The 16,556-nt window shown below is 38.5% G+C and overlaps 1 protein-coding gene across 1 annotated transcript in view; it reads right to left on the bottom strand.

Moving 5' to 3' along the window:
• LOC122059686 (protein RETICULATA-RELATED 5, chloroplastic-like) overlaps positions 1-16,556 on the bottom strand; it is an 81,428-nt gene that overhangs the window by 48,225 nt on the left and 16,647 nt on the right. The window contains exons 5-6 of the mRNA XM_042622650.1: positions 15,643-16,191; positions 13,763-13,879 (exon numbers count right to left, since the gene is read on the bottom strand). Coding sequence (XP_042478584.1) covers positions 13,763-13,879; positions 15,643-16,191 — 666 coding nt within the window. The remainder of the gene's footprint in view (positions 1-13,762; positions 13,880-15,642; positions 16,192-16,556) is intronic.

Below are 16,556 nucleotides of genomic sequence, written 5' to 3'. Positions count from 1 at the left end.
GACCATGGATGATCGTAGCTAGTTCTAGTCTAGGTCGCATAGCCCCGGCACCCAGACGCATGAAGGGTGAAATGGCCACCCTGCTTCCAAAGGCCACTACCTCTATTGGTTGCCTCTGTGTGTTTCCATTAATCTCGCAACTATTTTTTCCTATGATAAATAAGGGAGAAGGTTTATGTGACCCTTGTGCCAGTGTGATGGCCAATGGGAGCACATTGTGGGAGTATAAGGTGAGGTAGCGTTTGCCATAGTTACTTGCAAGGTCGAACTAGCCCAGATATAGTCTTTCAATCCCTCTTTGATAAACAAGACAACTCATAACGAAAAAGAGATAGATTTCTTTACAAACAGATACTGTGTGTACTGATTGACCAAATGTGACCGATGGAAGGAACTCATTCATGAACTCATTCCTACCGAGACAAGAGATTCGCGGTATGGCTTCAGAAGAGGTACTAATTATAATTATATACGTATACAGATCCTTTGCATCTTTTTCACTAACAATAATAAGGAAAAAGAAAGCTTCTTGGTCGTGTGTCCTTTGCATCTAGACACAAGGGTGTGCAAAATTACCGGCCCACCCCTAGTGAACAAAAAAATTCCATCCATGTTGGTGCCTCTACACACACTTTCATTGGTCTGTTCAGGCATGGACATATTTATATTCAATTAGTTAGTAACTGATTCATAATCTGATTCATCTTAATTTCTACCACAAGAAAAAAAAAAAAAAAAAGTCATGTTAATCGGGCTATAGTCAGTCTTTGAACAACCTAATTGGGCTAATCACACAATAAATGGATCATAAACAACAAAGCATTGTGACTACCCAAACAATAAAGGGTCTAGGCTTGGCACCAGACCATTTAGTAACTAGTCAGTCCAATTTGGACTTTCACCAGCCACTTGCGATCTGGTTTACCAGTGTGGACCAACTTTTAATACCCCTGAGTTCGTCCATTCTACGTTTCAACCTTTAGGGAGTTCAAAATTTGAAGCTTTCTTAGCTATGTTGGTTTGTCTTTCTTTTCCATTAGTGGTGTGGTGAAATATATCATCCACATAGGATCACATGGTCAAAGTGAAGAACAAAAAATAATAAATAAATAAATAAAGCCCATATAAGAGGGAACTACTACTCTGGCAATGTTGAAATTTTTTTTTATATGAATTTAAATTTTGTTTTTGAGTAGGAAAGATATATTTCAACCCCATATCTGCACCTTAAACAATTAAAACCAAGACTCTTAAACCCTTGTGTTTTTCCCATGGATTTGATCCCAAGACTTTGCTACAATCAGATAAAGTAAGGCTCTTACCATTCTCAATAAATCACTTCAAAAGTGAAATGGAATTTAGATACTAGATTTTAAAAAAGAATTTGAATTACTTGCAAAAGATTAGTGGGCTGTATTACTGCTCCATCTCGAACTAAAGATTTAGAATTAACCCAAAAATGTATCCAAAATTCCAGAGAAAGAAATTCCATTTACAGGTTAGTGGGCTATATCATTTTCAGTCTTTTGATATTTATTGGATGTTTGGAATTGCCATGCTTGACTCTGATATCACTTGTTGGGATTCAGATAGAAATCATCCTTAAAATGAACCATTAAGAAGAGCATGCCTAAGTCCTAATGAGTTTTCACATCAGACTGCTGATATTTAATATGTAATATTAATTGCTTTCGCATGGAACCCAACACAAAACCCATTAGATATATCTAAGCCCATTTGGTCTCTCTTCCTCTCTCTGGGTAAATTGAGTAAATATGATATTGGCACGGCTCAATCAGATCAAAGAAGCCATTAATTATCGGAAACTTTGATTTGATTGAGCCATGCCAACATCCCATTTTCACCCACAACCAAAGATAATGAAGAAGAAGATACAAGAACGAAAGATGAAAAGAGCATGAACACTTGCCTTCTGCGCAGACCCGTGGATGCCATAGATTCGGTAGTTTGAAACAAGCTCTTCTTAAAAGGATATCAGTAACGAGAAAAAGGGTCACAGATTGAAGGAATCAATAATGCCTGAAACGTGGAGATGATTTTTGCCTGGCCACAACACCATGGGAGAGCTAGGGGCCTAAATATATACTACATATCAGTACTTAACCACGACTCCAGTGCAACCCAAAAAAAAAAAAAAAAACTCTTAGTAAGGTTTAGTGGTGGTGAGAAATAAGGAAAACAAACATATAAAAGTTGTAATTAAGTTCAGAGATTATAAGCTTCAAAAAAGTTGTTTGAGGTAGTTTGGTCATATTCAACGGAGACTTTAGGACGGACCAGTATGGAGGGAGGAGCGATCTGATTCAAATTGAAGGATCTAAGAGAAATAGGTGCAGATTTAAACTGATCATCGGAAAAATAATGAGGAAATACATGCATAGTTTAGGTATTGTCTTAAGTATGACCTCGAATAGAACTATATAACCGACTCCATTTAGTTGGGATAACGCTTATTATTGTTATAAATTCAGAGATGAACTTTTTTTATTTTTTATTTTTTCCGTGGGCTTATATTGACCCTACAACCGCATGAACTAGATCATATCGAGATTAAACGAAAATCATTCTACTTTTATTAAAAATAGTGAAGAATATTAAACATCCCGTATGAATGGCTTTTGCCAACTCGATTACCCTCTGGGGTTAAGAGATGAACTTTACCTCATGAGAAATAAGATTAGATTAATCATTGAAAGATTCATCAAGAAGCAAAAGAGGTAGAGGTAGAGGTAGAGGTATAGGTAGGGTTGGAAGTTGCTGGCGGCAACGAGAACCGTCTCTTTGGGATGGGGAAGAGAACAGCTGGTAGTTTTCGGTGGTTGAAAGTAGGTACTCTTCGGTAGTTGGCGGTTTGTTGTTGGCACATTTGTTAAAAAGTTGCCACGCAGCATTGGTTCACATAAAATTTGGTGGAGCTTCTAATTTTTGAGCGTATTCTTCCTATATACCAATGATCAATTTATGCCGCTGGCCTATGGTTGGAGGCTTGGATCTTGATGAAAACTGATCGACTCAGTGAGGCAAACCATAACCATAGTTCAATGATAGACAACAATGATATTTGGAATATAGTCTTAAGTGATCCAAGCTCCTATGGTTATGGCATAGTTATAATATTTGAGGCAAAGCATAACCATAGTAAAACAAGGGGAACTAGCAAACCTCATTCATCAATGATTGACAACAAATTGCTATGAACAGAATTCAATCAGGATTCTACGGGCAAAAGATATATTCTGTGGGAAAATTTGGGTGTCCACTTGTCACCCACCAACCCATTTGATTTATATCTACAACCAGACCTAGTTCTCTGATCAAACAATCCAACCAAAAGTAAGAAATTCAAAAGTTTGATTTAACAAGTCTTGAAGACCTTTATTCCGTCGAAAGACACCTCCAACTCAAGTAGTCTACACAAGGCAAAAAAACCTTTAGATAGGGATCCCAAAAGACTTCTTTAGCTTTTCAACTTCTAAATATGCTGTAGAATATGGGAGGAACTCTGAGAAGTGGCTTTTGCTCAGGTCATTGATTGCGACTGCGAGTTTAGGAATCTCCAAGGTCTCTTCATGGGTTAGAGTTCTAACAAACCTTGCAGGGTTCCCAGCCCACAGCTCACCAGTAGGAATTCTCCTGCCCGGTGGAAGTACGGAACCAGCTTCAAGGATGGACTGCGTTTCCACCAATGAACCTTCCATGAGTATGGAGTGCTGCCCGATGATACACTCTGGCTCAATTGTGCAGGACCTTAAAAGACTATACGCCCCGATTGTCACAAATCTTTCAATAGTTGTCTCCGCTGGCAGTCCTGGTGAATGGAAACAATTTGCTAGTAAGATAGAAGTTATAAATCATGATGAAAAAAGTATATTATCAGTCAATTTTAGAACTGTCATGCGAGACACAAAATTGAGATCTAACTCAATCCAACCCACCAGAAAGCACCACAATGCTGTTAAAACTTTGCATTTGAATAAACCACAAAACTCTTCAGTATCAACTAAGACGGTTGAAGTTTCAGCTCCTGTGATTATAGGATAGATGCTTGACAGACTCAGATTATATTTATGTAAGGGTGGCATCCCAATTACGAAGGGTAATTCCCATATCTCATGGGAATTGACCCCTCCTCCCTCTTACAGTGACGATGAGAGAGCAAAACCCAAATCCCTAAAGATGATTTATGGTTCCCATGTGACAACATGGTTATGGTCTAGAAATGGTGTCCTGGAACAAAAAGTTCCCACAGAACGATCCATAAAGTGTCCAGGAAAATGTGATAAATGCTCACCCAAGGCCAATCTGCTCGATTTTGAGTCAGTAGACATCCAGGTTGGCAAAAACATCAAAGATTTCTAACAACCAATTCAAGTTTTGGGCGGCTACATGCAACAATGGATAATTCACACACACGAGATTGAATATCAACAGTAAACTGAATGGAATTCAATGGTAAATAAAACATTGAACCATAGGTTAACTGAAGTGAAAAGACAGATGGACATCAGATGCATGGTGAGAGAACAAAAACTAAGGTTATGGATCCATGATTGAAGTGATATTGTAAAACGTGTAGTCAATTCACCAAATGGTCAGAAATAGACATTTAAATATTATCCATCTTTAAAAAGTAACATTAAAGAACCTACACGAATGACCGGTTCAGCAGAGTTACTGTCATAACTAACTCAAAGCTTGCTCACGAAGCACAACCAAAGAGAAGAAAAAAAAAAGGGGATCAATACAGAAGGCTGGCGTCTACCCTGATATTACCTCTTTATTTCAGCTGTAGCTTGGGTTAAGTATTTTAGGGGTTTTATATGTCATTTCATTAACAAACACAAATCCAAGCCTCAGACCTGCATGGAATGGATTAACTTCAACGTTTCTCACAAGAGAACTTGGATGTTACAAGAGTCCAAAACATTCATGTATATGTGAGCTTGAATGCATGTACAGTAACAAAACTATGTAATTCTTTTGGGCATAAGGGCAACTAATTTAAATACAAATTGTTATAGAGGGTTATAAAGAAATAAAAGAACAGGAGTTGAATGACAAAAACAATTGCAGGGGCATAAATGTGGAAGATTTTTCAAGGTCCTATTTAACATATTGAAAGAGCACAAAACTAGTGCTTGTTTTAGATATGAGAGGAGCTCAGCCCTTGACTCGCAACAGCAATGGCAACTGAACAGGTAGCTCTCTTCCTCTTCTTTTGGGTTTTCCTCCTTTTTTTATACTCTCTTTTCCTTTTTCCAGCAGTGGCAACCAGTTGATGACTGCAGGATGCAAATAACTCTTCTTCTACTTCTTTCCCTCTCCTACCCAGCCATGTCCGATCGCCAAAAGCCATAAACATATATCCCATACCCCTAAGCTAATGCCGGGGGAAATATTTAGCATCATAAATATAAAGTTGTCCTTGAGGAAATATCAACGGAAATATGCAATGGGTACTCATTATTATAATTACCCGATTAATGGGGTCTTCTAATCAGTAATCACCTATGTGTTTAGGTTATAGAAAACCTCAGCAAATCAGATCCAGAAATATCAGTTTTGAAGAAGTTTGAGTTGCAACAGGACTCTTGAGATCGATGGGAAGATGGGAACTTTAACAAAAAAATTAACTAAAACCTAGGACTACAACTACAACAGAAACTAGGAAGCTAAACAGAATAGAGATAGACTAATGACAGCAAAACAGAAACTGAAACTGAAAGGAAAAGCAAGCACAGGGTAACCTGCACAGTTGATGGAAAGAAGAATAAAAAAGAGAATAAGATAACGGTGATATGAATCAAGAATCACCACCAGATTCTCAGACTGGAATATCACCAAGGATCCTCCTTGATCAACACCAGCAGGGAAGGTAATGAATGACCTCAGAACCAAGGCAAAAGCCAGAATTTCATTCAACTCAATAAATCATGGGGGCTGGAATAGCCTTACATGCATTTATAAAAATTGTAAACAGAAAGAAAAGAAACAAAAACAAAAGGGAACCTCCAACAATTGACCAACAGTTGGGATTCCTTCACAGACTCAACTACAAAGATAATATAACAAAAACAAACCAAATAGAAAAGGGAATGATGGGTATCCAGAAGCCTATGCAATTAGGTTTCAGAAACTCAGTTAAACCAGAATCACAGTGACAGGTTTAGAAATCAGATTCCAAGAGAAATTCGATAAGTAAAAAATCAGAAACTCATATCGGCTTAAAATTCTGGTCGAAGGTCAAAAAGCATGGGTAAGAATAACTCCTTAAAACATAAGCCTAATCCAATGGTCGGATCTGAGTTATAAGGGTATCCTACTAGGAATAGGATTCTTTAAAACAGAATTTCCGAAGTGGCTACCTACGGCAGATCTTATGGGTTCAAACCAGCAATTAAGAGTATTAAAACACCAATAGATTTCAGTAATAATATAAGAATACTAATCTGAAACAGAACCTTAAAATAGAGTAGAACAAGAAATCCAACTAGGGTAGGACCCTAAGAAAACAGCACAAAAATCAAAATTTAAACCATGTCGGTGTTTAGAATACTATAATGATTGTCCAGCAACTAGAACATGAAAAATAATTGTACAAAAAACCAGAAATTTCTACTCTGAATCGGTGATAGATAGACTACAAGAATGGAGGTATAGGAAAAAGATATGAACCAAGCATCCCATCGGGAATTAGGCTAAAATCTTATCAGCCAACCTTAGAATCTCACCAAGGGTTGTTGCATCCCACAATAGAGCTTTTTGAATCCCACAGAACATAAGAGGCAGCAAAAGCCAATTTATTCAATAACAAAATCATGGCTCCATAGTCCATATGATTTTGTTATTGAATAAATTGGCTTTTGCTGCCTCTTATGTTCCGTGGGATTCATAACTTGGAAACAACCTCTTTTGTGAAGCAGGGGTAAGGCTGCATACACTTGTTCCACCCAGACCCTGTAGTAGCGGAAGCCTCGTGCACTGGGTTTCTCTTTTAACAAAATCATATGGAGCTCTATGGTTTTTACATCAATATATAAAGACAAAAAATGTAACTACAACGGGAAGTGTACTCGAAATAGGAAAGAAATTAATAGGAAACTCCATCCAGAATAGGAATAGACGCCCCTTATAACTAAAACTATATCTTGACTAGTTTAAAATAGGTTTCCCACAACTCCCACTAGATTAAAACTCTATTCCATGCAGGATAAAGGAGTTCTAATTAGACAAGACTTAATCCTATCCTTGACAACCAAGGAAATAACAATTGCTTAATCAAGAAAAAAGCTCCAACAAAAGTAAACTCCTACCTCCTACCCATAATTTAGGTTCATTAAGGTGATGACCTTTTTCAAAGAAAACCCATTGGACTGTAGGCCAAATACATATATAGTCCAACCTAAGGCTTATTAACAATAAAAATAACCCCAATTCGGAGTTTTATCTGCATCAGGGAACCTTCTCCCAGCCGCAGGCTACGGATAGGTATCCTGAACAGACCCAAATACTAAAATAAGTAACCGAGGCTGGACTCATAAAGTCCCTAATCTAGCCAACTCTTAACGGTAAAATTATCAAATTAAAACTCCCGGACTTAACTTACAACTAGATTGAACCAGAAATTGTACCATAGTTTCAGTTGAAAAATACAGTTGATTCAAACCATGAACCGTAAGACAGAAATAAACGGTCTTCATGCTATCACACACTCACGTACAGCAACCCAATCAACTTTTCTATTTAAAATCTGTGCTTCCATCGTTGGATTGCAATGTATAAATAGACAGAAATCAAAAGAGTCCTAATTGAAATGTAAAACTGAAACTATTGATACTAACTTGCAACCAAACCACATCTCCTAATCCAACTCTAAAACTAAAATAAAGTTCAAAATAACTAACCTATCTCCTACGTATCCTACCCAAAGAAAATAAAAGACTAAGTAAACTATTTCCAACCCTAATAAGACCAAAAATCTGGGTTGTACTGGTTCTGTTTGGCTTTGGGTTTCCCAAGGCGGTCATGCTGGTCCAATCAGTCGAGTGCTACTACATCAATTCTCCACCTCTGAAAAGAACACGACTTTGTCAAGTTTGTAGAAGGATCAAGGAGGCCATCTGAGTCAGCATGTTGGAGAAGGAATGATCCCACAACCTTTTTGAGGTTAATGTCGGAGAGATCTTTACAGGGAGAAACTTCATTTCTCTATTGTTGTGCTTGAAAAAGTAAGCGAAAGAGTAGGCATTAGCATACTCACAATGTCCTACCTTGCTTATCAAATAGCGATGGTCAAGCCTTTAAAGGGAGAACATCAAATTCTACCCAAAAAAGGGAGGGCATTACATTGTACTGTATCCACGAATCTACCAATAGAGTAGGTGAGCAAACAAACTTTCAAAAATCTCGAGATTAGTGTTGTTAACCCATGCAACTTTGTAGGGATGTAGATGTGGCTCTGTCTACAATCCCAATTTATGAATAATATCTTCAGAGACAACATTTGCTTCCGAACCCGACGTCCACGGCAGCCTACTCCGGATCAGGTAGCCGTTTTTAAGCGGCTTTCACTCTGCTCCAAGGTTTATGCCTGGCGGCAGGTAGCCCTTTCCTAGAGCCTCTCACTTTGGCACTAGGTCGCCCCTTCCCCTCGGGTTGGACCGAGGATCGGTTGCTCTAATACCATGGTTACAGTCCTAGAAGAACTCGACCCCCTAAACTGGCTTACAAGGTGATGGGACCCAAGAACATATCAACCCACATCAATTCCCATAGGAAACCGATGTGGGATCAGCCTCCATAAGTTGATATGGGATCGTAAATACAGAGCAACCAATAAAAGAGAAGAAGAAGAGGAGTGCACCATTCACCAATTCCCTCAAGGAGATGCCCATCTTTACAAGTAGATTCGTGTGTCTCAAATTGACTATTCCGGGTTATTGACTGCCATAGTTGTCAAGGCGGCGCCTTGGCCTCCCGACGGTAAGATTTAGGCATGGTAGTCCAACGATTTATGGTTTCACACTTGGCGGTCGCCATGGACTGCTAGGCGTCGCCTTGTCGACGCCATGGACGCCATACCACGCTTTAGTACCTAGGCGGTCGATTTTTTTTTTTACTAACAATATTTTGTTTATTATATTTTAATTGTTTTTTTTTTTTTTACTAACATTTTGTTTATTATAATATGGCCATACGCTGCCACCGTTGAGACCAAACCCTCGGTCAACTTTCAAATTTTCAATTAACGCCGAAGAGACCAAAGTCACCAAACCCTCGATCGAAGCTCGAGAGTTCGAAGAGACGAAAACCCTCAACCGCTGCAACATTCTTCTCTTCTCCTTCTCCGGCAGCCACCGTTGCGACTTCTGCTCCTCTCCTTCTTCTTCTCCTTCTCCGGCAGCCACCGCTGGTTCTTCTCTTCTCCTTCTCCTTCTCCGGCAGCCACCGCTGCTCTTCTCCTCCTTCTCCTTCTCCTTCTCCGGCGGCCACCGTTGCAACTCTTCTCCTCCTTCTCCTTCTCCGGCAGCCACCGCTGCAAGTCTTCTCCTCCTCCTTCTCCGGCAGCCACCGCTGCAACTCTTCTTCTTCTCCTTCTCCGGCAGCAACCAACAGCCGGACTGGTTCTCTGGCAGCAACCAACAGCGACGTCTTTTCTGCTCCTTCTCCGGCAGCAAGAACGACAACAACCACAATACGATATCGCCTGCGACATCTTCTCCTCCGGCAGCAAGAGCGACAACCAGGTAAGGGCCCCACCTGCTAGTAACTTCAATGTTTATAATATTTTTTCCTCTTTATCTGTATATCTAGTTATCTACTATCTAGAGCTTGATCTTGATCTGAAGATGGGAAATCATATATTTTAGATTGCTGGAAAAAAAAAATATAAGAACTTGACAATGGTCTTGGTTGTGTATTTGTGTTAAGTGAAATGATTAAGTTGGATTTGTGAGTGTTTGATTGTTTTTTTTTTATGTTATCATGTTAATGTTATTGGTTAACACTTAACATACTTTGTTACTCTGTTTTGTAACTTGTAGGATAATAGGACTATAGGAGTTCATAATGGATGGTACTGTTGGTGGACCTGGTAGTAGTGGGGGTGATAATATAAGCACGGCTGCATATGATCCATCCAAAGACCCAACCAGGAAGGCCAAATCAAATGACCCTAGGTGGAAGTATGGGTATTGGCCTGACCTGTCAGACAAGAACCTTGTTAAATGCACTCTTTGTGGAAAAAACCTCAAGTGTGGAATTAAAAGGTTAAAGCAACATTTGGTGGGTGGATATGGAGATGTTGCTAAGTGTACCAAGACAACTGTAGCGATTGCTACAGAGATGAATGCAGCTCTTATGCGCAATAAGAAGAAAAGGATGCAAGACATTTTGGATGATGATGATGTTGATGTTGATGCTGGTGCTGGTGCTTGTGCTGATGTGGATGTTGATATAGAAGTTGAAGGTCAAAGACAGTCTAGTAGGACTCCTTCTTCTACAACCTCTAGACTTATTCCTAGCTCTAGGACATCTGCTAAGAAAAAGAAAGTAGTCATTCAGCCACAAGTAAGGGGCCCCATGGATGCTCATGTTAGACGGACTCCTGAGCAAGTGGTTGCTGAGAGGCATCTTAAAGGTAGTACTCAGACTACTATAGAGAACCGGTTGAGATCAACGGAAGAAAAAAAGAGAGTTGATAATCACATTGTTGACTGGGTTTATCAGTGTGGTATTCCATTCAATGCTCTTAAGTCAAGGAGGTTTGAGGTGATGGTAGAATCTATTGCACAGTACGGGTCAGGATATAAGCCCCCAAGTTATCATAAAGTGAGAGTGCCATTGTTGAAGGCAGCAAAGGATAGAACTGCAGAGATGAAGAATAAATATGAAGAGTATTGAAAGCAGTATGGGTGCACTCTAATGACTGATGGGTGGACGGATAAAAAAGGAAGGCATTTAATTAATTTCCTCGTTAACTGTCCAGAGGGGACTTATTTTATGGAATCTGTTGATGCATCTAGTATATCTCAAACTGCAGAGAAGTTGTTTGAATTGATTGACAACAAAGTTCAAGAAATTGGTGAGGACTATGTTGTGTAAGTTGTGTCAGATAATGCATCGGCTTATAAATTAGCCGGTACAATGCTGATGCAGAAGATGACAAAGCTATATTGGACTCCTTGTGCAGCGCATTGCATTGACCTGATGTTGGAGGAAATAGGATTCTTGAATTCTAATAGGACTGTGATAAGTAAGGCAAAAAAAGTAACCAACTTCATCTACAGGCACACACGCATTCTTGATGCAATGAGGGCTAGAACAAATGGGAGGGATCTTGTGAGGACAGCAGCTACTAGATTTGCAACTGCAATTCTGACACTTCAAAGCTTGTTAAAACATAGATATGACTTGAGACATTTGTTTATTTCTGAAGAATGGACTAGTTCTAATTTGGCAAAGACCGAAGCTGGGAAGAAAGTGGTTGAGACGGTGTTTGCGGTAGCATTTTGGAATGGTGTGGAAAATTGTCTTAGAGCTTCAAAGCCACTTCTTACTGTCTTCAGGATTGTGGATGGTGATGAGAGGTCTTCTATGCCTGAGGTTCAATTTGCCATGGATGAGGCAAAAAGAAAATAAAAGAAAATTTTGGAGATAAAGAAAGGCAATACAAGAAAGTGTTAGATATTATTAATAGGCGTTGGGAGATTCAGATGGGGCGTTCTTTGTATGGAGCAGCACTATTTCTTAATCCTGACAAATTTTTTTCTTATAAGGAAGGTGATGATGGTGGCTACCAAATTATATCTTCTCTACAGCTTGCATTTAATGAAGTCATTGAAAGAATGATACATGAACCAGCTTTACAAGACAAGATAAATACTCAAGCCACTTTGTATAGATATTCTCGAGGTGGTTTTGCCTCGGATATGGCAATTAGATCACGGGCAACCATGAGTCCTAGTAAGTAGAGTTCATTGTTTAGTTGTTTTGCTTGTGTGATATATTAAATATCAATCTAGCTATTTATATATATATATATATATATTTATTTTTTATAGTTACTTGGTGGGGTTCATTTGGAGGTCATGCTTTTGAGCTTTCAAAGATTGTAAGACGTATTCTAGGGCTTTGTTGCTCCTCTTCTGGTTGCGAGCGCAACTGGAGCACATTTGAGTTTGTAAGTAGCTGGGTATTACATCTATTTCATATTTTAGACTTTTTATTTTTGGAACAATAACTTTGTTTGTTGTTCTCTATTGTTTATGAATTCAGATTCATACCAAGAAGAGGAATAGGCTGGAACATCAACGTTTGAATGATCTAGTCTATGTTCAATACAATCGCCGCCTAGAAGAAAGGTTTCAAGAAAGACGTCTCCTCAACAGAAATTATGATCCACTTGTGCTTGATGAACTGGATTGGAGTAGTGAGTGGATGATTGACGAGCAAGTGGATGATGTAGTCCATCCCGATGCTGATCTCACATGGGACGTTGCTGGTAGAGCAATGGGGGCAACAATGGAGGGGCCCAATCGACCCAGGAGAGCTCAATCATCAACCTCTAGAGGAAATTTGTGCTACACACGCCGTGGTAGAGGGAGGGCTGTTGGGGAGTCATCAGAATCAGATGGGGAAGAAGATTTGGAAGAAGAGGATGATGTGAATGATGACTTGGATGTCATAGATAACTTTGGTGAAAATGCAAATGCTTCTAGTGGACAACAAAGGAATCTGCCATCTGCTGATTTGTTGGATGATTATGATGATTAAGTTATTTGTGTTTGACTGTTTGAGTGTTTGGATTTTATGTATTGTTTAAACTTTAAACTTTGAACTTGGATGATTAGTTAAGTTTTTTTTTTTTATGTTGAGTTCATTTGCTATCAAGCTTTATTGCTTCAGTAAGTCATTCATAGCTTAACAGGTTAACCACTTATCTCATCATTTGATCTAATGATTCTATTCTTAGGTTTCCAAATAGATATCTCTCATTCTGTCATTCATATATAATATATTGACATATATACCTTTTACTTTGTTCAGGTTGCTCACTCACTTCCAATCATTGCTTTCAAGCTTCAATCACAGGTTAGCCTTTTACTTTTTACTTTTGTGTGATGTACATGTTGATTTTTTATGACTTGATGAGTGATGAATTGATGTATAACTGTATAAGTCAATAATTTATGTTGATTTTGATGACATGATATGGCTATGTTGATTTTTTTGATGATTTGATGTTACTTAATGTTTGTTTTATATGTTATAGGGTATATATTCTAGGCTTGTAGCATGCTAAATAACTTTAAAAAATAGAAAAAATAAAAAAATAGCATATTAAATAATTTTAGAAAATAGAAAAAATAAAAAATGACACACGGGCGATTTGACCGCCATGGCAATGCCAAAATGGGCGATTCATCGCCAAATCGATTAGCCACCCCTCCACCGCCTTGGATCGATTTGACGCCGTGACAACTATGAAAGCAATACAAAAGAAAAGTCTATGTTATTTAGCACACAAACAGAATGCAAGATTACAGAGTCTAAGCTTCATATCCACCAGCTTGCAAAATCATAAAGCATGCTTTATTCATTCAACTAAAGCAAGCCCCTAAGGTTTCTGAGAGGGAATCATCAATAAGATCTCAGTGGAAATGCATCTCAATAAACAAAAGAAGTAGTGCATAATGTCAAAATATAAACCATCACCTCTCTATAAAGTCAAAATTCTAACCTGAGTTCCCCAGTAGGAGTTGATTGTCCGAACAAGAAAAGATAGCATATTTACAAGTAAAGGTTGAGATGATAGGAAGTAATTTGAAACCCGATGTTCCACTATTCCAGCAATAATCTGCAAGAAAATACATTTCGAAGTTAAGAATTAAATTAATAGAGGGTAAAGGACAGTATCAAAGGAAGAAAAGGAAATTGTATTTTTCCCTATACAAACCAAAACGAAGGTACAAAGACATTACTTTTGAAACACTTTAATTTCACTATTCATAACAAAACCTGATACCAATAATAAAGGAGATCTCTAAATAATGAATAAAAAATGTGAGGCTGTGTGAGTCATCAACCAGGTCATGAGAAAGATCTGTAACCCTGAGCAATAATCGCAGAAGTTAGAGAACATAGATTGTACTAAGAGCATGTTTAGGTAGACTTTTGGTGTCTTCTGCACCAGTCAATGTTGACTGGTGCGGACCTTGGTAAATAAATGTTGGTCAGTCAGAGGGAGAGGCATTTTTTCCATTGGCATGACAGGCATCTCTATCATGGATTGCGAAATGAAATTCTCACTTCACTTTTCATCAATGAATAAAACAATCCCACATGCAACATATTGCAAACTGAATATTCGAGCCATCAAACAAGTGCCTCAATATCCATTCTTTACATGTAACCTAACATTTTCTCCACTAAATGCTAACTCGTAAATTGACTTACTATTTCTGCCATAAATGCTACCAGCATAGTAACCAGATTCCAACGCAGACATGAGGCCTGAGGCTCAATAAAGCCCTGAGATACAATCTTATGACTCATGGTGTACAGCATTTTTTTTTCAATTATCTTAAACGTTAATTTCATGTGACACACACACATACACACACACACACACACACAAAAAGGGGCCTACCCTGTGCACGAGGCTCCCGCTAGGGCTAGTCTAAGACAAGACAGACCAATCTCTATTCTCTTGCTCGCATTTACAAGGTTTCCCACTCACTCTATTGAGCTACAGCCCTCGTTGGGTTCTGCAAGGAAGCATCTCGATAGGTCCGCAACCTGTGCTGCGGTTGATGCCCCAACCGAGCTCTAATTCCATACTCGATTTGCTTCGTGAGGTCCAGGGGGGGCAAGAACTACGCAGCCTTACCCTGAGAATGCCAACAGACTGTTTTGACCGCTTGACCACCAGGTCGCAACATTCGTACCTTACTGTTGGACCAAGCGCGCCTCTTTTACGCACCCACACACACAGTATTAAATAATTTATAAATTATGTTTAGTCCAAGGGAGGTCTATGATTTATTATTGTTCTAATTTTTATTTTTTTTTATTATTAATTTTTTTTTTTTTTTATTATTAATTTTTTTTTTTTTTGCGTAAAACAGAGATCAATTATTATGTTGGTGTTTTCTAAGCTATTTGTATTGCATTTATATATTATATATATTCTAGGGGTGGTTTACATTTAAATTTTCTTTTTTCTATTGGAACAAAGAAAAATGGTTTAATTAATAAAGTAAACGTGTACAGTAGATACAGAGCAAGGCTATACCAAAAAAAAAAAATGTACATAACTGCAAATATTTCTATAAAGACTACAGAACAAAGCTCAAGTAATCTGTATATGCTTGTCTAGGGAGGTTACCACTTGTGAATGTATATAGGTATGTATATAATTATAGATATATTTAGTAATTATAAGAAAGTACATGCCACGTTGATGTTGGAATTTGTGTCCACAGACATGGATGTGGCTTTTAATTTGAAGTGTCCACGTAACATAACATTAATGAACACTGAAGAATGGGAAATGACAACCAGACAACAAGATAATCCATAAACTTGATCTTTGTATTAGGTGAAAAAGTTCCTCCCTACCTGATACCGTAGATTTGCTGACGTTCCAAGAAAGCCTCCGTATACAATTGCAGTCTTAAATATCGGAGATCTTTTATTCTTTTGCCTAATTTCCAAAGCTGGATTCACAGCTCTGCGTATTGCATACAGAAGATTGGAAGCAGCCACAGCACCAATACTGGAAACAAAACCAACACCTGAAAGCTTCAGCCCACCGATAAGCACTGACGCAAACCTATGACTTAAATCCCAGTCCTTCCCAGCAGTATTCATTTGAAATGCATTATCCGGGATGGATCCAAGAAGACTCTTCAACACATCCATGCTCTCCGGCCCCGCTCCCTCATCAGCATATGAAAGGAATGAGAGAGTTGGTGCTGGAAGCCATACAGTGAAGAAATCAACAACAGAACCCCTTACTGTATCTGTGATAACATAGTCAAGCTCTTCAAAGAAATTTTCCTTCCGCCTTTCGTACTGTGCTAAAAGAGTTGTTGTAATTGATATAGCTTCTTCTATAGCAAGCCTATGTAAGAATTTAGGGTCTGCCAACAATCTTTCCCGGAAGCCCTGCATCAAAACTAATCAAGCATCAAATACCAACAACTCTTTAAATGATAAAGCTAATTTATTATTGTCATTGCATATAAGAACCATTTCTTATGTAAGATGTTTGAATAAGCCAACATTTGCTGAGCTTTTCTTGAACTCAAGGCTTGGTTGGGCTGCTTACAAAGCCTTATCCCAACTTAATAAGGTTGGCTTCATGGATCCAAGCAAAGACAAGGAAAAAGAAAAGTAGAAGTTAAAAGAAACAGATTACTAAGAAAATTAACGAAGTAGAACACAACTATAGGGGGTCCGCTAACTGGATAGTAGCCCTCCAATCCGCTCTATTCGAGGCCATACTCGAGACAAGGCCTAATATGTGCATG

The sequence above is a fragment of the Macadamia integrifolia genome, chromosome 13 (genome assembly GCF_013358625.1).
Source record: "Macadamia integrifolia cultivar HAES 741 chromosome 13, SCU_Mint_v3, whole genome shotgun sequence".
NCBI lineage: Eukaryota > Viridiplantae > Streptophyta > Magnoliopsida > Proteales > Proteaceae > Macadamia > Macadamia integrifolia.
The sequence above is the reverse complement of the archived record's forward strand: the minus strand, read 5'-3'. Positions and strand labels throughout refer to the sequence as shown.